General features: G+C 41.4%; 1 protein-coding gene across 3 annotated transcripts in view; it reads left to right on the top strand.

The window, feature by feature from the left end:
* ZNF609 (zinc finger protein 609) overlaps nucleotides 1-16,034 on the top strand; it is a 243,930-nt gene that overhangs the window by 22,197 nt on the left and 205,699 nt on the right. For 2 of the 3 annotated variants that reach the window (XM_047765795.1, XM_047765785.1), the window contains exon 2: nucleotides 8,047-8,920. The exons of the other annotated variant lie outside the window; for it this stretch is intronic. In XM_047765795.1, the coding sequence (XP_047621751.1) occupies nucleotides 8,174-8,920 (747 nt within the window). In that variant the 5' untranslated portion in view covers nucleotides 8,047-8,173. The remainder of the gene's footprint in view (nucleotides 1-8,046; nucleotides 8,921-16,034) is intronic. 3 annotated transcript variants of the gene reach the window in all.

Here is a 16,034-nt window from a genome sequence, read left to right as displayed (position 1 = left end):
GAGGGCAAATTTCCTGGATCTCCTGATTCCTAAGCCATCTCCACTATGCACTTTTTTTTAAAAATTAAAGTATAGTTGATTTACAATGTTGTGCTAATGCATGCTGTATAGCAAAGTGGCTCAGTCATCTATATATATGTACATACATTCTTTTTTTATGTTATTTTCCATTGTGTTCTATCCCAGGAGATTGGATATAGTTCCCTGTGCTATATAGTAGGACCTTATTGTTTATCCATTATTAATGCAAGAGTTTGCATCTATTGACCCCAAACTCACTTTTTCAAAAATGTTATTGTTATTATAATTTTGGCTGTGGCATACAGCAGCTTCATGTGGGATCTCCGTAACCAAACCAAAGATTGAATCTGGGCCACAGTGGTGAAAGTACCAAGTCCTAACCACTAGACCACCAGGGATCTCCCTCCCCTGTTTACTTTTTTTCTTGAGAATTTGACATCACTTCTTTCTCTTTAGTACAGAAAATTTCCCACTAGGGAAAAGATCTAAATTACAAAGGTCTGCATAGCCCCTCAGTTGTTAGGGGAGAAGGGATGATAGAGCTTTATTTACTTTAGGTTATCTTTGCCTTCTGCTTCTTGGCTTCCTTACACATAGGCCTTTGTAAGGGTTTTCTCTGTGAACCAGTTCCACCAATGAATCCCTGTAGGACTGCTACTGAATTATTTACATGTTTATATGCTATTTAGCCTCTTGTGAAATAATATGCTGGCATGGAGCAGAATTGACAAACACCTGAGCCCCATTGAATAGCTATATCTAGTGGAAGTGTCAGTTACTTATGTTAAATGAAACAGGTCAAGCCTCATAATATTTGTCTGAGGATAGCACCCTGTGAGGACCGTAAAGCTATCCATGAGATGCATCATATAAACTCTGGGGACTGAAAGATGCTACACTTTTGCTCTTCTGTCCTTAGGTGACACATGGTCAGTTGAGCTCTGTTGAATTGGATCCATCTTCTCAAATTGGCACTGTTAGTCTGTCTTTATTTGATCCCCATTAGAGATATAAGCTGAGAGCTATGGTACTTGAGATGATGCAGTTCCTTTGCTAAAGTAATTAATGTAATAAAGGAGAAATCCAAAGGAAAGTTGATTGTTTCTCATTAGAACCCTAGTTGGAAATTATGTTGATTTGTGAGCAGGTGTGGCAAATGGCAAGTGAGATACCTCCTCTTTCAACTGGGTAAGCTTAGAGCTGCCAAGGATGGTTTACATGTTGTACTAGCGTCACCTGAATTTGGCTAAATATGATGTGATTTCAGGGTGGTATTCAGGGAAGATGTGTAATACGGTTTTCTTCTAGCAGCTTTGTTTTGTCCCATTGGTTTATTGGTAATTCCCTAGGGCAACAAACCCTGTGACCCTCACACAATTTAGATTTGAAGGTCTATCAAGGGGATCAACAACCTAGTAGACTGAAACAGTTGGTAAAAGAGATAGTCCAGATGTTAAAATCATGAGCCTTGAGATTGGTACCTTGGCCCTAGGGGATTTTTTGAAGCTAGATGGAAGCTTTATGAGCCACATTTGAAAGTGGGAGTAGCCTAAAGGTAAAGCCATAACAAAACCACTGAGTAATTGAGAAAAGAAAGGATTGCCATTTTCTTTCATAGAGCTCAAATGTATGTCAATGCTACCTGTAATTTAATTTGTAATAAATATTTTTCCTGTATTTTAAAAATACTTTGGGAGTTCCTTTTGTGGCACAGCGGAAATGTATCCAGCTAGCATCCATGAGGATGCAGTTTGATCCCTGACTTCGCTCAGTGGGTCGGGGATCCGGTGTTGCCATGAGCTGTGGTGTAGTTCGCAGATGTGGCTGAGATCCCACATTGCTGTGGCTGTGGTGTAGGCTGGCAGCTGTAGCTCTGATTCGACCTCACACCATATGCCACTGGTACATCCCTAAAAAGCAAAAAAAAAAAAAAAAAAAGCAAACTTTAGATCTCTATACAGTATATAACCATGAAACAGTCCTCTTTAAGTTCAGACTCTAGAACATTATGAGAATATTTGTGATATTTACATTTTTGAGTTGTCTTATATTTTTCAGATTTGAATCCTCATTGTATACTTAGAACCATGAGGATTCTCCGTTCATCTTATAATAAGAAAATTAATATTTAATAAAGCAACTTGGCTAACAACCTAGCTAGGATCATTGGAAATCTGACTCCAGAAATCACATCTCTTGATTATAAGCTCAGGGCTCTTTTTTCCTACCTCATGCTGCCTTCCCAGAATTGAGTATAGCATTTTTGTTTTGTTTTTTGTTTTCATTGTCCCTACAGCTTTGGTGAGGACTAGCTAGCTGGACTGACCACCCCCACATCCAAGTGTGTGTGACCTGTGGGCCCCATGCAGATTATATGCACTCAAACACAACTGTTGCTTGCTCAGGCCAAAGATTATAAGAAGATTGATCCAAACCCATAAGAAGAGGGAAAGACATAAATTTTCAGTGGAACAGCATTGGACAGCTTGCTATTTAGACCAGGTTAGCTATAGGTAGTTGGCAATTAAAGAAATCCTTTTCTCTGGACAAAAAGAGAGGTACTGTTCTTATGTTTGGACATAAGTAGGGTCAGTTGCCGCTTAGGTCCTCTGAGTAGGGGCTAAGACCTCACATGAAGATGCCTTTTCATTCTTAGCCTTGAAGAGAGGCCTTGTTCATTACTGAGATAGTGAAGTGGTGTAGTCTGTGGCATATGCCCTATTAAAAAACAGTGACCTGAAATGTGATTACGAACCAGTCAGTGGGCTGGGAGTCTGAAGAGTTGGGTTCCAGAGAGGAAACTGGAATTGGAATTTTTTTTTTCCTGGCCATGCCTGCGTAAAGTAGATGTTCCTGGGCCAGGGATCGAACCTGTGCCACAGCAGCGACTCAGGTCACTGCAGCGACACCAGACCCTTAACCTGCTGAGCAGCAAAAGAACTCCTGAACTTTTATCATTATAGATACAGGGTTTGGGGGTGATTCTCGTGGTGTGTCTTGGTCCCTTAGCTATAGCCATGCAGAGAGGAGTTCCTTGTTGATCAGGTGCAAAGCAAAGCACAAATACACTGGCAATTCCAAAGTTTGGTGAATCATGGTCCTAAATAGGGAAGTATAGTGCAGTTAGGCAGAAGGAAAGGAGAGAGGAAAATATATATAGAAGCTCTTGCAAGTTGAAAGTGCTTTGTGGTTCTTCTGATTCTGCACTTTCTCTGCCATGGAATCAAGAGGTCAGTGCTTTTCATTTCTAGCTACCATGTTAGTTACCTTACCTCCTGTGGTTAAATATCTCTACAGTGACCTGTCAGAGAGTTGATTATTAGTTGTATAAAGCCAGGGATGCTGTAGGGAGCACATGGAAAGTGGTTTGGCTGCTGCAGCCAGGCTGATTAAAGAATCCATGGCAATTTTTCAGTGTATCTTTGGAAAGTTACCACCAAAGTTATGATGAAACCTGCTGGGTTTAGAAAGCTGAATTTCTAAAAAGTCACCAGGTTGGAAAGTGGCACTTATGATAACTCCTAACCCCCTCAGAAATAGGACAGTGGCTCTTTATAGAACATCAGGACCACAAAATGTCAGTCCTCAGGATAGTTTTCTTTCTTTTTCTTTTTAAGGCCACACCCTCGGCATATGGAGGTTCCCAGGCTAGGAATGGAATCAGAGCTGCAGTTACCGACCTACACCAGAGCCACAGCAATGCCAGATCTGAGCCGTGTCTGTAACCTACACCACAGTTTGCAGCAACACTGAATTCTTAACCCACTGAGTAGGGCCAGGGATTGAACCTAAATCCTCATGGGTACTATTCAGATTCATTACTGCTGAGACACAGCAAGAACTCTTTATTTGTGTCCTGGTCATTCAGAAATTCTGGGTGGTATTCCAGGAGGGAAAGCAGTATCTAACAGGTACTTTAGTAGAATTTTAGATTTGAGAAAGGCCCTAGGCACGTCCAGACTACCCCCTACCACACGTAGAGGAATTCTTTAGGTTATTTGCTTAACAGGTGATTATGCTTTTTCTCCTCACTACTTTCAGTGATAAAGATAGAGCTTCATTAAGTTGTTGTGGGTCATTTTTAGAATTTCAGGTTAATAAATTTTTTTTTCCTGAGTTAAACATCTGTCTTTGTGTAACTCCTACTCATGTTTGTATTCTCAGCATCACAGAATAAGTTTCTCTTTTCCATACTGCAACCATTGTATATTTGAAGCTAACCAGTTTGTCTCCTTTCATTTAACTCTTGAATATCCCTCCATTTAATGAATATCTCACTTAAGATGTGGAACCTGGAAATGCACATAGACCATTGTTCTCTTCATCTCCAGCTCTCTCTTTTTTTAATTACTCAAATGAATTTATCACATCTGTAGTTGTATAATGATCATAACAATCTAATTTCACAGGATTTCCATCCCACAGCCCAAGCACATCCCCCACCCCCGAAACTGTCTTCTCCGGAGACCATAGGTTTTTCAATGTCTGTGAGTCAGCATCTGTTCTGCAAAGAAGTTCAGTCTGTCCTTTTTTCAGATTCCACATGTCAGTGAAAGCATTTGATGTTGGTGTCTCATTGTATGGCTGACTTCACTTATCCAGCTCTTTTTAAGAAGAAACACAATAAAAAAAAAATGTTATGACGATATTTCTTGTTACTAGATAAAAAAACAATTGACCATAACATAGGGAACTGGGACAAAAGGAATTTGGGAGTCTTTCCTTACTGATGTTAAGGCTGAACATTTTGAGGTTCAACATTATTATATACATTGACTTTGCCTTATACCTTTTTGATATATCTGCATTAAATTTACTCTTCAGTTTACAAAAATCAGTTGGCATTTGTGTTTCTAAGAATTATTCATCTTTATGCTACACTGAACTGATTTTAGTGCTTCAGATAGTTTTTAACAAGATGGATATATATGTATTCTTATGTAACTGAAAATCTTGTTTTTACACGTGACGAACAGTTTGACTCGGTATAAGTCTCTTGACAGATAACCTTTTCTCTCCAAAATTCTGTAGATTTTCCATTGTCTTTTAACATTTAATATTGCAGAGGAGCCTGAGGTTGGCTTAATTTTTGTCATTTGTAAATTAGAAATTTTCCAGAATGTGCACAAGTTTGGCTTTTTTAAAATTGATTTTGCTGAAAAGGTATTGAACCTTTTCAAGATCTTTTTCAGTTCAAGAGGTCATTCATTTGTTATGTCTTGATGGGTTGCTTTTCTCCCATTTGTTCTAATCTCTTCTTCAGTTTTGCCTTCAGTATTATTAAATACTTTATCTTTCAATTTTTCTCATTATTTTCTTTTTTTTTTGGTCTTTTTTTTTTTTTTTACCTTTTCTTGGGCTGCTCTCCCTCGGCATATGGAGGTTCCCAGGCTAGGGGTCTAATCGGAGCTGTAGCCGCTGGCCTATGCCAGAACCATAGCAATGCAGGATCCGAGCCGCGTCTGCAACCTACACCACAGCTCACGGCAACGCCGGATGGTTAACCCACTGAACAAGGGCAGGGATCGAACCCGCAACCTCATGGTTCCTAGTCGGATTCGTTAACCACTTCGCCATGACGGGAACTCCTCATTATTTTCTTTTTGCTGGCCTTTTCCTTTGCCTTCTGGAACAGTATCTCAAGTTTTCTTGTAATTTACTGATTCATTTTCCACAGTTTTAGTTTTTGCTTTTTTGGTTTCTGTATGAATTTTAATTGGTATTGCATTTTTGTTTCCTTGCATCTTTTTTTAAAAAAAAAATTACACTCTTTTGTCTAAATTCTTCTCTTTTCATTTTAGCCTAGTGTCTTCTTAATGCTATCTCTTCCTTACTATCATACTTTGTTTATCCTGCTCCATCCAACAGGTTAGGCAGTGGACTAGAGTATCAGAAGCTCTCATTAAGCACTAACATTTTTATGTACTTTATATTCTTTCCTTTATATACTCTTCCAGAGTCTCTCTTCTGTTACCATCCATTTTCTAGAGAAAGGGTTTTTGTTTTTTTTAGAAGGTATTTTGAAAGTTTATTGTTTTTCTAAGAATAAACAACAGGAATTTGTTCTAATGGTTAAATTACATGCTAACGATAGTTCAGCTCTAGTGGAATGTGAGTAAGCCTTAGATGAATGTGCATTATGCTCTAAGCCTAGCCACAGTTGCAGAGATTATAGAGGTGACAAGTTATGATGTTGGAAAGAATTATGCAGATTCAGTTCACATTCCCCATTCTAGAAATGACCTCTGCCTCTCATAATAGAATTATTTTCGGTATTTACTCTCATTTGTTCATGTATTCCCAGAACCTACTTTAGTGCCTGGCAGGTAGGAGGCACTTTATACACTTTTTTTTTTTTGAAAGAATGAATGAGTGTATAGTATAGAGAATTCCAAACATTTTACCAAAAATTTCTTCAAAAATCTAGGTCATTTTCGGAGGTATCATTTCTCTAATTCTTCAGGGATTATGCTTCCTTTACCTTGTGGGTAGTGTTTTCTCATAGTTCTTGTGTCATGTTTTCCCACCCAGTTTTTGCTCATCCTTTTGTGAGGTAAGATCTGTGTGGACTCAGTGCCAGTGATGGTTGGTTGCTGTTGGCACTCAACTCTCCACTTGGGTAAAGGATGCATTTTCTTCTCAGATCTATAGCTAAATGGCAGATTAATGTGCACCCCCTTTCTCTCTTAAATTCCATTTGCTGTCAGACATTCACTTGGTATACGTTTGCTCTCCTAAGGTGACATCTTCTCTTGTAACTGTGCCCTGCTTCTTTGGCACTGCCTTGAGAGAGTAGGTGTAAAAGTATACTTTGTCTTATCTGGATCCTATCTGTAGCATTTACCTGTTAGATATTTGCTTTGTAGGATTCATTGTGCCACCACTGGTTTACTCTTTCTGCTTTATTACCTTATGAGAATTGTTTTTCTAAATAGATATAGAAAGATGGTAAACAAAGGAGTGAGCAAGAATAGAACTCTGGCTTTGTCATAAAGTAATACCAGGTTTTCTACATGGTACACACCTCAGGAGAATGGGGAGCTATAAATTGCCCTTTTTTTTTTTTTTTTTTTTAAACCACCCACTCCACCCCACACCCTTTTTTAGTCATCTCTGTTTCATGTGGTGAGGTCCTGGTATTTATCAATACAGTGCCATCAATTTTATAGCATAAGAGTATGGAAATTTATCCTATGTTCTAGCATTAGGTTTTTTAGTACTTTTCAGTTATTGATAGGGTAATAATTTTTTGTATGTGAGTGTGTCTCCATAGATATTTTAGTGGGAAAGATTACACAGAATTCTGCTATTTAGACATAATTTGAAATCTGGAGTTTTTAATAAGTCCACTTCAAATGAACTTGAGCTTGTTGGTCGAGTCCGCTCTGAAGTTTTTCTTCACTAATTGCAGTTTTTACCCCCCATCCTGATAATTGTATTTTTCCCCAGTCTGTTTGCTTTTCTCTTTTATTTACCTACAATTAGACATTCCCCCCTCCAAAAAAAAAAAAAAAAACCAGCAGAATGACAGGGAATCTATATTATTTTTAGTAGGGACAGGCCCTGTTGGTAGAGGGCTTTAGCCTTTGCTAGACCATGTTGTGAGTCTCTGATAAGGCAAGAAGACACAGGGAGAAAAGAAGTATGAGTAAAGTTGTGCTAGAGCTTGAATCTGGGATGTGCCAGGGGCTGTATTGATTGAGGGAGGATTGCCAGCTGGCAGTGGTAGTAAAAATCAGTCTCTTGGGAATGGGAAACTAACTCTAGAAGATTCCTAGTTAAGACTTACCACACAGTCTCTGGGCAGTTGGAAATATTGCACTCTCCCCTGGGGAGATGGAGCGGGAATTGGTGTTTCCCTTGGTCCAGGGTGACTTGGTTAGAAATACAACTGAACCCGTTTGTCTTGTCCGTTGTGGTGTGATTGCCCCCTAGGAAGGGTCTGTTTTGTGTGGGAGTTTATTTCAGGCTGACTCTTTGCCTGTATTGTTTCCTTTAACAGCTCTTTAAATTTTCTTTTTCCAGCAATGATGTTGTCCACTGGGCATGTACTGACCAATGTGGCAGGTCTGAGAACATAGCTGAAGCTGAAAATAGGAAAGCTGGGGGCAAGGAAGAGCCTTGAATCTTGAGGTGGGACGTTGACTCTAAGATGTCCTTGAGCAGTGGAGCCTCCGGAGGGAAAGGAGTGGATGCAAACCCGGTTGAGACATACGACAGTGGGGATGAATGGGACATTGGAGTAGGGAATCTCATCATTGACCTGGACGCCGATCTGGAAAAGGACCAGCAGAAACTGGAAATGTCAGGCTCAAAGGAGGTGGGGATACCAGCTCCCAATGCTGTGGCCACACTACCAGACAACATCAAGTTTGTGACCCCAGTGCCAGGTCCTCAAGGGAAGGAAGGCAAATCAAAATCCAAAAGGAATAAGAGTGGCAAAGACACTAGCAAACCCACTCCAGGGACATCCCTGTTCACTCCAAGTGAGGGGGCAGCTAGCAAGAAAGAGGTGCAGGGACGCTCAGGAGATGGTGCCAATGCAGGAAGCCTGGTTGCTGCTATTGCTCCCAAGGGCTCAGAGAAGGCGGCTAAGGCATCCCGCAGTGTAGCCGGCTCCAAAAAGGAGAAGGAGAACAGCTCATCTAAGAGCAAGAAGGAGAGAAGCGAAGGAGTGGGGACTTGTTCAGAAAAGGATCCTGGGGTCCTCCAGCCAGTACCCTTGGGAGGACGGGGTGGTCAGTATGATGGAAGTGCAGGGGTGGATGCAGGAGCTGTGGAGCCACTTGGGAGTATAGCTATTGAGCCTGGGGCAGCGCTCAATCCTTTGGGAGCTAAACCGGAGCCTGAGGAAGGGGAGAATGAGTGTCGCCCGCTAAAGAAAGTCAAGTCTGAAAAGGTAAGAGGTGGCCAGATCTGGCTGCCCACTGCCAGTCAGAACTGCCCTGGACTAACCGCCAAATACTGTGTGCATTCTGTGGGAGGCTCATTAGCTTGTGGGTAATGACCAATTACAAGGTCAGAGCAGCTGGTAATGGTAATGTGGTCTTGTTCCAAATTAGGAGATTCCCTACAGATTCATTAACAGCAGGCCTGGACATTTGGAGAAGGATATATGTTGTTGGGGGAAGCTGCTTCATAGAATGAATTTTCTATAAGTCAAGAACTTCCCACCTTGTCCTTGTCCTTCCTCAAGGTTGCTTGTTACTAGAGGCTGACATCAGCCTTTATGTGGTTCCCAACTTGATTGGCATTTCATCCTTAGAGTCATTGATAAACTTAAGAACAAATTGATAAACTTAATAGGCTTTCGGTTGAGTGCTATTTTTTAATGAGATAAATGGTGCTGCTGAGTCTCTGCTGAAACAGAAAAGGGTTAAATAAGTTTCATGACCTTCTATCTACCAAGTGTTCTATGACTGCCAAAGAGCAAAAGAACACAGTTTGGGGCAGGTAAACAAGGGAGTAGGCATACTGAGATACTTAATCAGATTTTAGGAATTAGTATAATGGCTGTGAAAGTTTGGCCTTGAAAGAGAGTCTTTGGCCACTAAAGTATAGTTCTTGGTCTGGTATCTTCCACAACTACTGGGAATCAAGGTCTCCTGGTGGTTTAATAGCTGCCAAGCAGTGTAATGATACCTGGTCTTCTGCTTGACTTGGAAGGGCAGGTGCCTGCAGCCCCACGAGGGGTTCTCCTCTGGGAAGATGATCTTAGTTCATGTCTCAGTAAATGGAGCTTGCAGGACTGGAGCAGAGGAGGTATGAGTCTAAGGTCAGCTCAGGCTGCCTTAAACTTTTGCAGCTTACAATTTCCTGCAAAGTGGCCAGCCTGGTAATGAGCTATTCACTGGCTCTTGATTTTTTGCTGTCTGTTCTGCTCATCCTATGCTTTCAGCTGATCCAGGCAGATGCAGTGTAAATCGATTTCTCTGTAATTACATCAGCTGCAACAGGGAATACTGATTTCCGTATGTAAATGTTAATGAATAGAGGCTGGATGTGAATGTTTAGGTGGTGGTGTCCTCAGTGCCTGGATTCCAGTGCTAGCTTGCGCTTTCTTTGCTGTAGGTATTTTAGTCTTTGCCTCTGGCACATCTGTAGCTCTTAGCAACATCTGGGCCTCCTTGGTAACAGGGCTGGGAATTCTCTCCCACTAATAACACAATGGTTTGCTCCCTTTTACCAGTGGCAGCTGCCAGAGAGGCTGCCTGTGTTTAGGTGGCAGATGCTACAGTCCACCTCAGCACACAGTCAAGTTCCAGCTGGTTACTGGCATGGTGCATCCTGTGCTGGCTGTGATTAACCATTTTCTCTGGGATGCAGAAGGATAATCCTGTTTTAAAGAGGCCTAGGAGGAGTCCCCGTTGTGGCTCAGCGGAAAGGAATATGACTAGTGTCCATGAGGACGAAGGTTTGATCCCTGGCCTTGCTTGGTGTTGCTGTGGCTGTGGTGTAGGCCGGCGGCTACAGCTCCGATTCAACCCCTAGCCTGTAAACCTCCATATGCCATGGGTGCAGCCTTAAAAAGAGAGAAGGAAAAAAAAAAAAAAAAAAAAGGCAGGGAGGCATAGGAGTACCAGGAGTTCTTGCTTCTGTTCCAAGCCCATTAGGCTGTTTCTTACTGGCTTGAGTAAACTCTTGCCATATATCCATGTTCATAATCTTTGGCTCATGTTGCAATCTTCTAAACCCAGTAGGGGTCTGTGGGTGAAAGGATTAATGATGCTTAGCTTCATATTGGATTTAAATCTAAATGTCCTTGAAAGTCTCCAACAGAGAAGCAAATGGAACCTATTTTCTCTTATAGGTTCGGGAACTGGTTGGGTGACTGCCCTTCAGATTATAATTGGGCTGAAAGATGCAGTATATTCAGCTAAGAATACATCTTGGTGCCAGGGAGGTTTTCTCCTTGATAATCTTGTTTTACTTTATGCCTTGTCTCCCAAAAAAAAGGCTGAGAGTGGGGCAGTGGAATGGAAGAGAAAAGGGAGACAGACTATGCTTCTGTTTTTGGAGGAAAGATAAAATTACTGAGAAATACTTTTAGAAGAGAACTTTGCCATGCAGTTTGATGTTACTGTAAGCAAGAACCTGCTTTGTCAGTTCCTTTCCCTGTTCCCTCAATCCTTTTGAACTCTCTGATTTTGGGGGCTGCCTTTCCATAAAGCATTTGGCCATTGAAGTAAGTAATTATTTAAATAAATGTTTGGAGGTTGCTAGGAGATGAAAGCACTGTGAGGGAGGCAGTGTTTCTGGAGTGGAGGAGGAGAAGATGCAAAAGGGAAGGCTAGGAATCTTGGTATGGAGCAGCTTTTGAGAAACAAAAACCCCAGGGTTTGGGGTATAAGAGTTGCTCAGTCAGTGTTTGATGATTAGTACCACAGCTTATAAACTAAGTCTTTGAAAACTTTTTAAAGATTTTCTTTCTGAGATACGGGCTTGCCTATGGCTTAACTGGTTTGGAATGTTCCTTCCATGTGAGGACAACCAACAGAACCAAAACAGCAAAACAGATGTTTTGATATAATCTAGGAATTACATACTCTGAGCTGGAAACTGTCACGAAGAGGAAAAACTCATAAAATTTGGAAAGTATCTTGGCTGGAGTCTCTGCACCCATCCCTACCTCTCTCACCTCTTGGAAACAGGAGACAAAGTTTGTGGTATAGGAAAGAATTGTCACAGGTCTGCCACTAGCTAGAGAGGGAGATTTAAATATTCACATTCTCTACCTCCAGGCCTTCTCTTTCATCAAAGGAGGTATCTCAGTCAGTGGCTGAATGAATTTCCATCAGCCAAGCATGTGGATTTCCCTTCATGAGATCCTACTTTTGCTCCACCACACCTCTGTCTGGCAGGGCTCACTGAACTGTTGCCCCGAGTTCTAGGGAGATGGCTCTTACCAAGTATTGCTGCCCTGAATTGTCGTTGAATACTCCTGCCTCATACATCCTGTCAATTGAAGAGTTGGGGGAAAGGAATGTTGAGGAATAAACAAGACAGAGCCTTCTGGCTCTCGTCTGTTGCCTTGCCTTTGGTTTGATTGATAGGTTGTTAAGTTAGGGATGGAAAGGGAGGTAGGGTGCCTGTCTGAATGTCCCCAGCTTAGCGCTGGAGTTGCTACTCTGACAGGCAAGAAAAAAAGAATTTACAAACCACAGAAGGTAGTGATCTATCTGTGTGGATTTTGAGTTAGGTCTTAAATCAGGAGTTTACAGTGAGACTCCTGTTGTGTTTTGTTTTTTTTTTGTGCCCCCCACCCCCACCCCGGCCAATCATGTAAAGTGAAGCCCTAGTGGCTACAGAAATTTGCAACCAAAAGCTCTCCTTGTCTCTTTAGCTACTGCTTTTGATCTTGGAAGGTAGAAACTCTGCACCCTGCTTTCCCCATGTTTGTGTCTCAGCTTCTGCTACTCTCAGAATGCTGCACACATGTATTTACCACTTCCCCCATTAGTTTAGGATACAAAGAACATGATAAAGTGTGCTCTTTGCTCTCTTGCCTTCCGATCATGCTTGCTATCATATCCTGTGTTCTAAGAGCATCTTCCTTTGCCCTTGGTTTTGTTTTCTTGCCCTAGTTTATGCCTTCCCGCTCATTTCTCTCGTGTTGCAATCCCTCATTGCTCAACCAAGGTCAGATCTCTTTTTTATTCCTTCTGATCCAAGTCTTTCTCTCTTAACGGCTTCATCCTTCACTAGCTGTTCTTTCTCCGCTATTGATGACATAGCAGTCAGCCTTACTTCCTGAAACCAGATGCCCTCAAGCATTTTCCTTCATGGAAAAAATTAAAAAGAAGTTGATATTTATGTAGAACTGAGATGCAGTTCTGTCGAACTACAGTGAAGTCTGAGCTTAATTTATTTTTTTCTTCAACAGCTCTGTTTTCCATCTGGGTATTGAAATTCAAGGAGGGCCCTGAGAGTGATTATCTTGTCCAGTCTCGTCATTTTATAGAAGAGGAAACTGAGACCCAGAAGGTCATGTGACTTGCTTAGGCTCTCATTGGTAGTCAGTGTCAAAGCCAGGTTTTTGTTTACTAAATTCTTACAGCATATTGTTACTCTGTTTTTTTTTTTTCCCTTCTTTTTTTGGCTGCCTTGCGGCATATGAAGTTCCTGGCCACAGCTGCAGCAATGCCGGATCCTTTAACCCACTGTGCCAGCTGTGATCGAACCTGTTTCTTGGTGCTGCAGAGACGCCATTGATCCCATTCCGCCACAGCAGGAACTCCATTGTTACTTTGGGATTCTTAACATAGCCTTTACTGTTCTGAAGGAGTCTCTTTTCCTCTTTTACATTCTGCCTCAGAAACATTGGATGTAAAGATCCAGATGCTCTTATGGCTGCTTTCACCTGTTTTCTATACCGATTTTAACATTGTAGACACTCAGTAATTAAAGGATCTTTGAGTTTAGCTTCTGTTGGTAAGGTAATGATGTTTACAAAGAACAACCACTTATAGCTGATGCTGAACCTCCCCTATTACAGAGGGAAAGTTACTTTTCAACTTCTGTCTTGAGCTTGACTTCCTGAGGCTGCATGTTTGTGTATGTTCTGGAGTATTGCATTCAGTCAAATTTTCATTGTGATCATTGAGACATTGCCAGTTTCCTCTTTATTTGGCAGTTGCAGGTATAAAAAACAAAACAAAAAAACAAACCTTGACCTTGTACTTCTTGGACGTATCCCTATCGGGCAGATCTTAAATGTATTGTGGATATGAACTATTTTGTAAAGAGATGATATACTGTTAGCTACCGTTATTTTTAATTCATTCAGTATATGATTTGAGTGCCTTTTAGATTCCAGGTATTGTGCTTGGTACTCGGTATATACTGGTGAATGGAAGAGATGATTCCTGCTCTTTGAGGAATTGAGAGTTCCTCAGATGTCTCAGAGTTCCTGAAATTGTGGCCCATAAAACCACATGCATCATATCATCCGAGTGTCAAAAATGCAGATTCTGGAGTTCCCATTGTGGCTTAGTGGTTAACGATATCCATAAGGACTCAGGGTTGATAGATCCCTAGCCTCGCTCAGTGGGTTAAGGATCTGGCTTTGCCATGAGCTGTGGTGTAGGCCGGCAGCTACAACTCTGATTTGACCCCTAGCCTGGGAACTTCCATATGCTGGGTGGGGCCCTAAAAAGACAAAAGACGAAAAAAAAAAAAAAAAAAGGCAGATTCTTGGACTCCACCCAGATCTGCTAAATAAGTTTTGGGAGTAGGAGCCTAGGAATTTGTATTTACAGAAGACTCCAGATAATTGCTATATACTTTAATGTTTATGAATTTTCTTTAACCGTTGTTAATTTTCTTGATAAGGTGGGGATTGGGAGCCACTTCCAACCTGAAACACCAGTCTTCTACATTTAAATTGCACATCACCTCTTATGTATAACTTAGTGGTTAACAGTATAAACTCTGGAGCCAGACTACTAGGGTTTGTATTCCAGCTTTGCCACTTATTAACTGAGCAATCTTAAACGAATTACTTAACTGAGCTACTTCAGTTTTCTCATCTGCAAAATGAGGGAAACAGTAGTTCCTAAATAGCGTTTTTATGTGAAGTTAAATTAGTTAATTCATATGTAAAATACTCAGAACAGTACTTGGCACATGGGGAGCATTCAGTAAATATTAGAAAAAAGGAAGAAAAACATGATTTGAGTTGAAATATGTCTCAGTTTGCTATAGGCAATAATGGATTAAAATCTAGCAACATTCCACCTATACAGGAAGCCTAGTGTGACTAGATAAGTATGTTGGCTAAGTCTTTCAGTACTGTTTTCTGAAGAAGTGCCAAACCTGGACTGGGAAACTTGCATGTAGTGATGTGTTCTAGAGGTCCTTGTATTTATGGTGGGGTTAGGTGGGGTAGAACACCAGAAATTGGTTTCAAAGGATATTGAAGTGGCCTTTTGAATTTCAGATTTCATATGAATTGAGTTTCCTTTTTTGGCCATATCCCTGGTGTGGGGGTTGGGTATGTTGGATAGATGTTACTGTGGGTTTGCCAGCATGTGCAATCTCATGGATGCTGGAAGAGCTCTAAATGTTTTTGTTTCTACCGAAGAGTGCATGGAAAATCTAAGTCGTAGTCCTTAATCTTCCAGCCCCTGGTGTGAACTTGTATTTTTGCCATTTGGGTATAAGAGCTTTTACCAACAGAGCTCATCCAGGGAGGCAGCAGGGCTTGGGCTTTCAGGCTGGAGGTGGCAGTAACACGCACAGCTGAGATCCTGCCACTGCTGGCTGTCTGAGCCTTCCTCTCTGTGGTTTTCACTCTTCAAGCTATGCTTGAGTAACCCGCCTCCAGAGCTGCTGACAGGGCTGTGTTCAGAGGCCTTGGAAATTACACTGTTCATTTCCTTATCATCCCCTGACCTGCAGTGCAGAGCCTTCTGGTGCAGGAACAAGGCAGAAAAAAATCCAGACGGCTCCCAGCCAGCATGTGTCAAGGGCTACAAAGAAGGAAATTGGACTTGCTCACTTAAAAACCATGGGGTTAGGCTTTGATTTTTGGTTCCTGCCGAGAGTTATTTGTGTGTATGCGCATGTTCTATCTCTGTGTATTTTTATGGAATGAGTCTATGCATGGCAGAGCTGTAGAGGAGGATGAAAGCAGAGAGCAGAGGGAAGATTGATTTTCTCTTCAATTAATTTCTCAGTTGAGCCACCAGGATGGGCCTGGAAGGATTAACATCAGGAAGGTGCCAGGCCATATTAATATTTCAAAACATATTTCTCTAGGTACAGTTTAGTCATGTAAACTGCACCTAGTAAGCACCCACCCTAGTAAGAAGTTTCCCAAGCTGGCTACGGAGACATTTTTAACAAATCCTGTTCTCTGAAGTTGTTGATCCTAGATGGCATTGACATAGTCAATATTTAAGCTACCTAAGGAAAGTATAGACTTTGGGGAGTCTTTTTTTTTTTTTTTTTGTCTTCTTGCCATTTCTTGGGCAACTCCTGCAGCATATGGAGGTTCCCAGGCTAGGGGTCTA

This window comes from Phacochoerus africanus, chromosome 2 (assembly GCF_016906955.1).
Source record: "Phacochoerus africanus isolate WHEZ1 chromosome 2, ROS_Pafr_v1, whole genome shotgun sequence".
NCBI lineage: Eukaryota > Metazoa > Chordata > Mammalia > Artiodactyla > Suidae > Phacochoerus > Phacochoerus africanus.
This window is presented reverse-complemented; position numbering and strand designations above follow the sequence as displayed.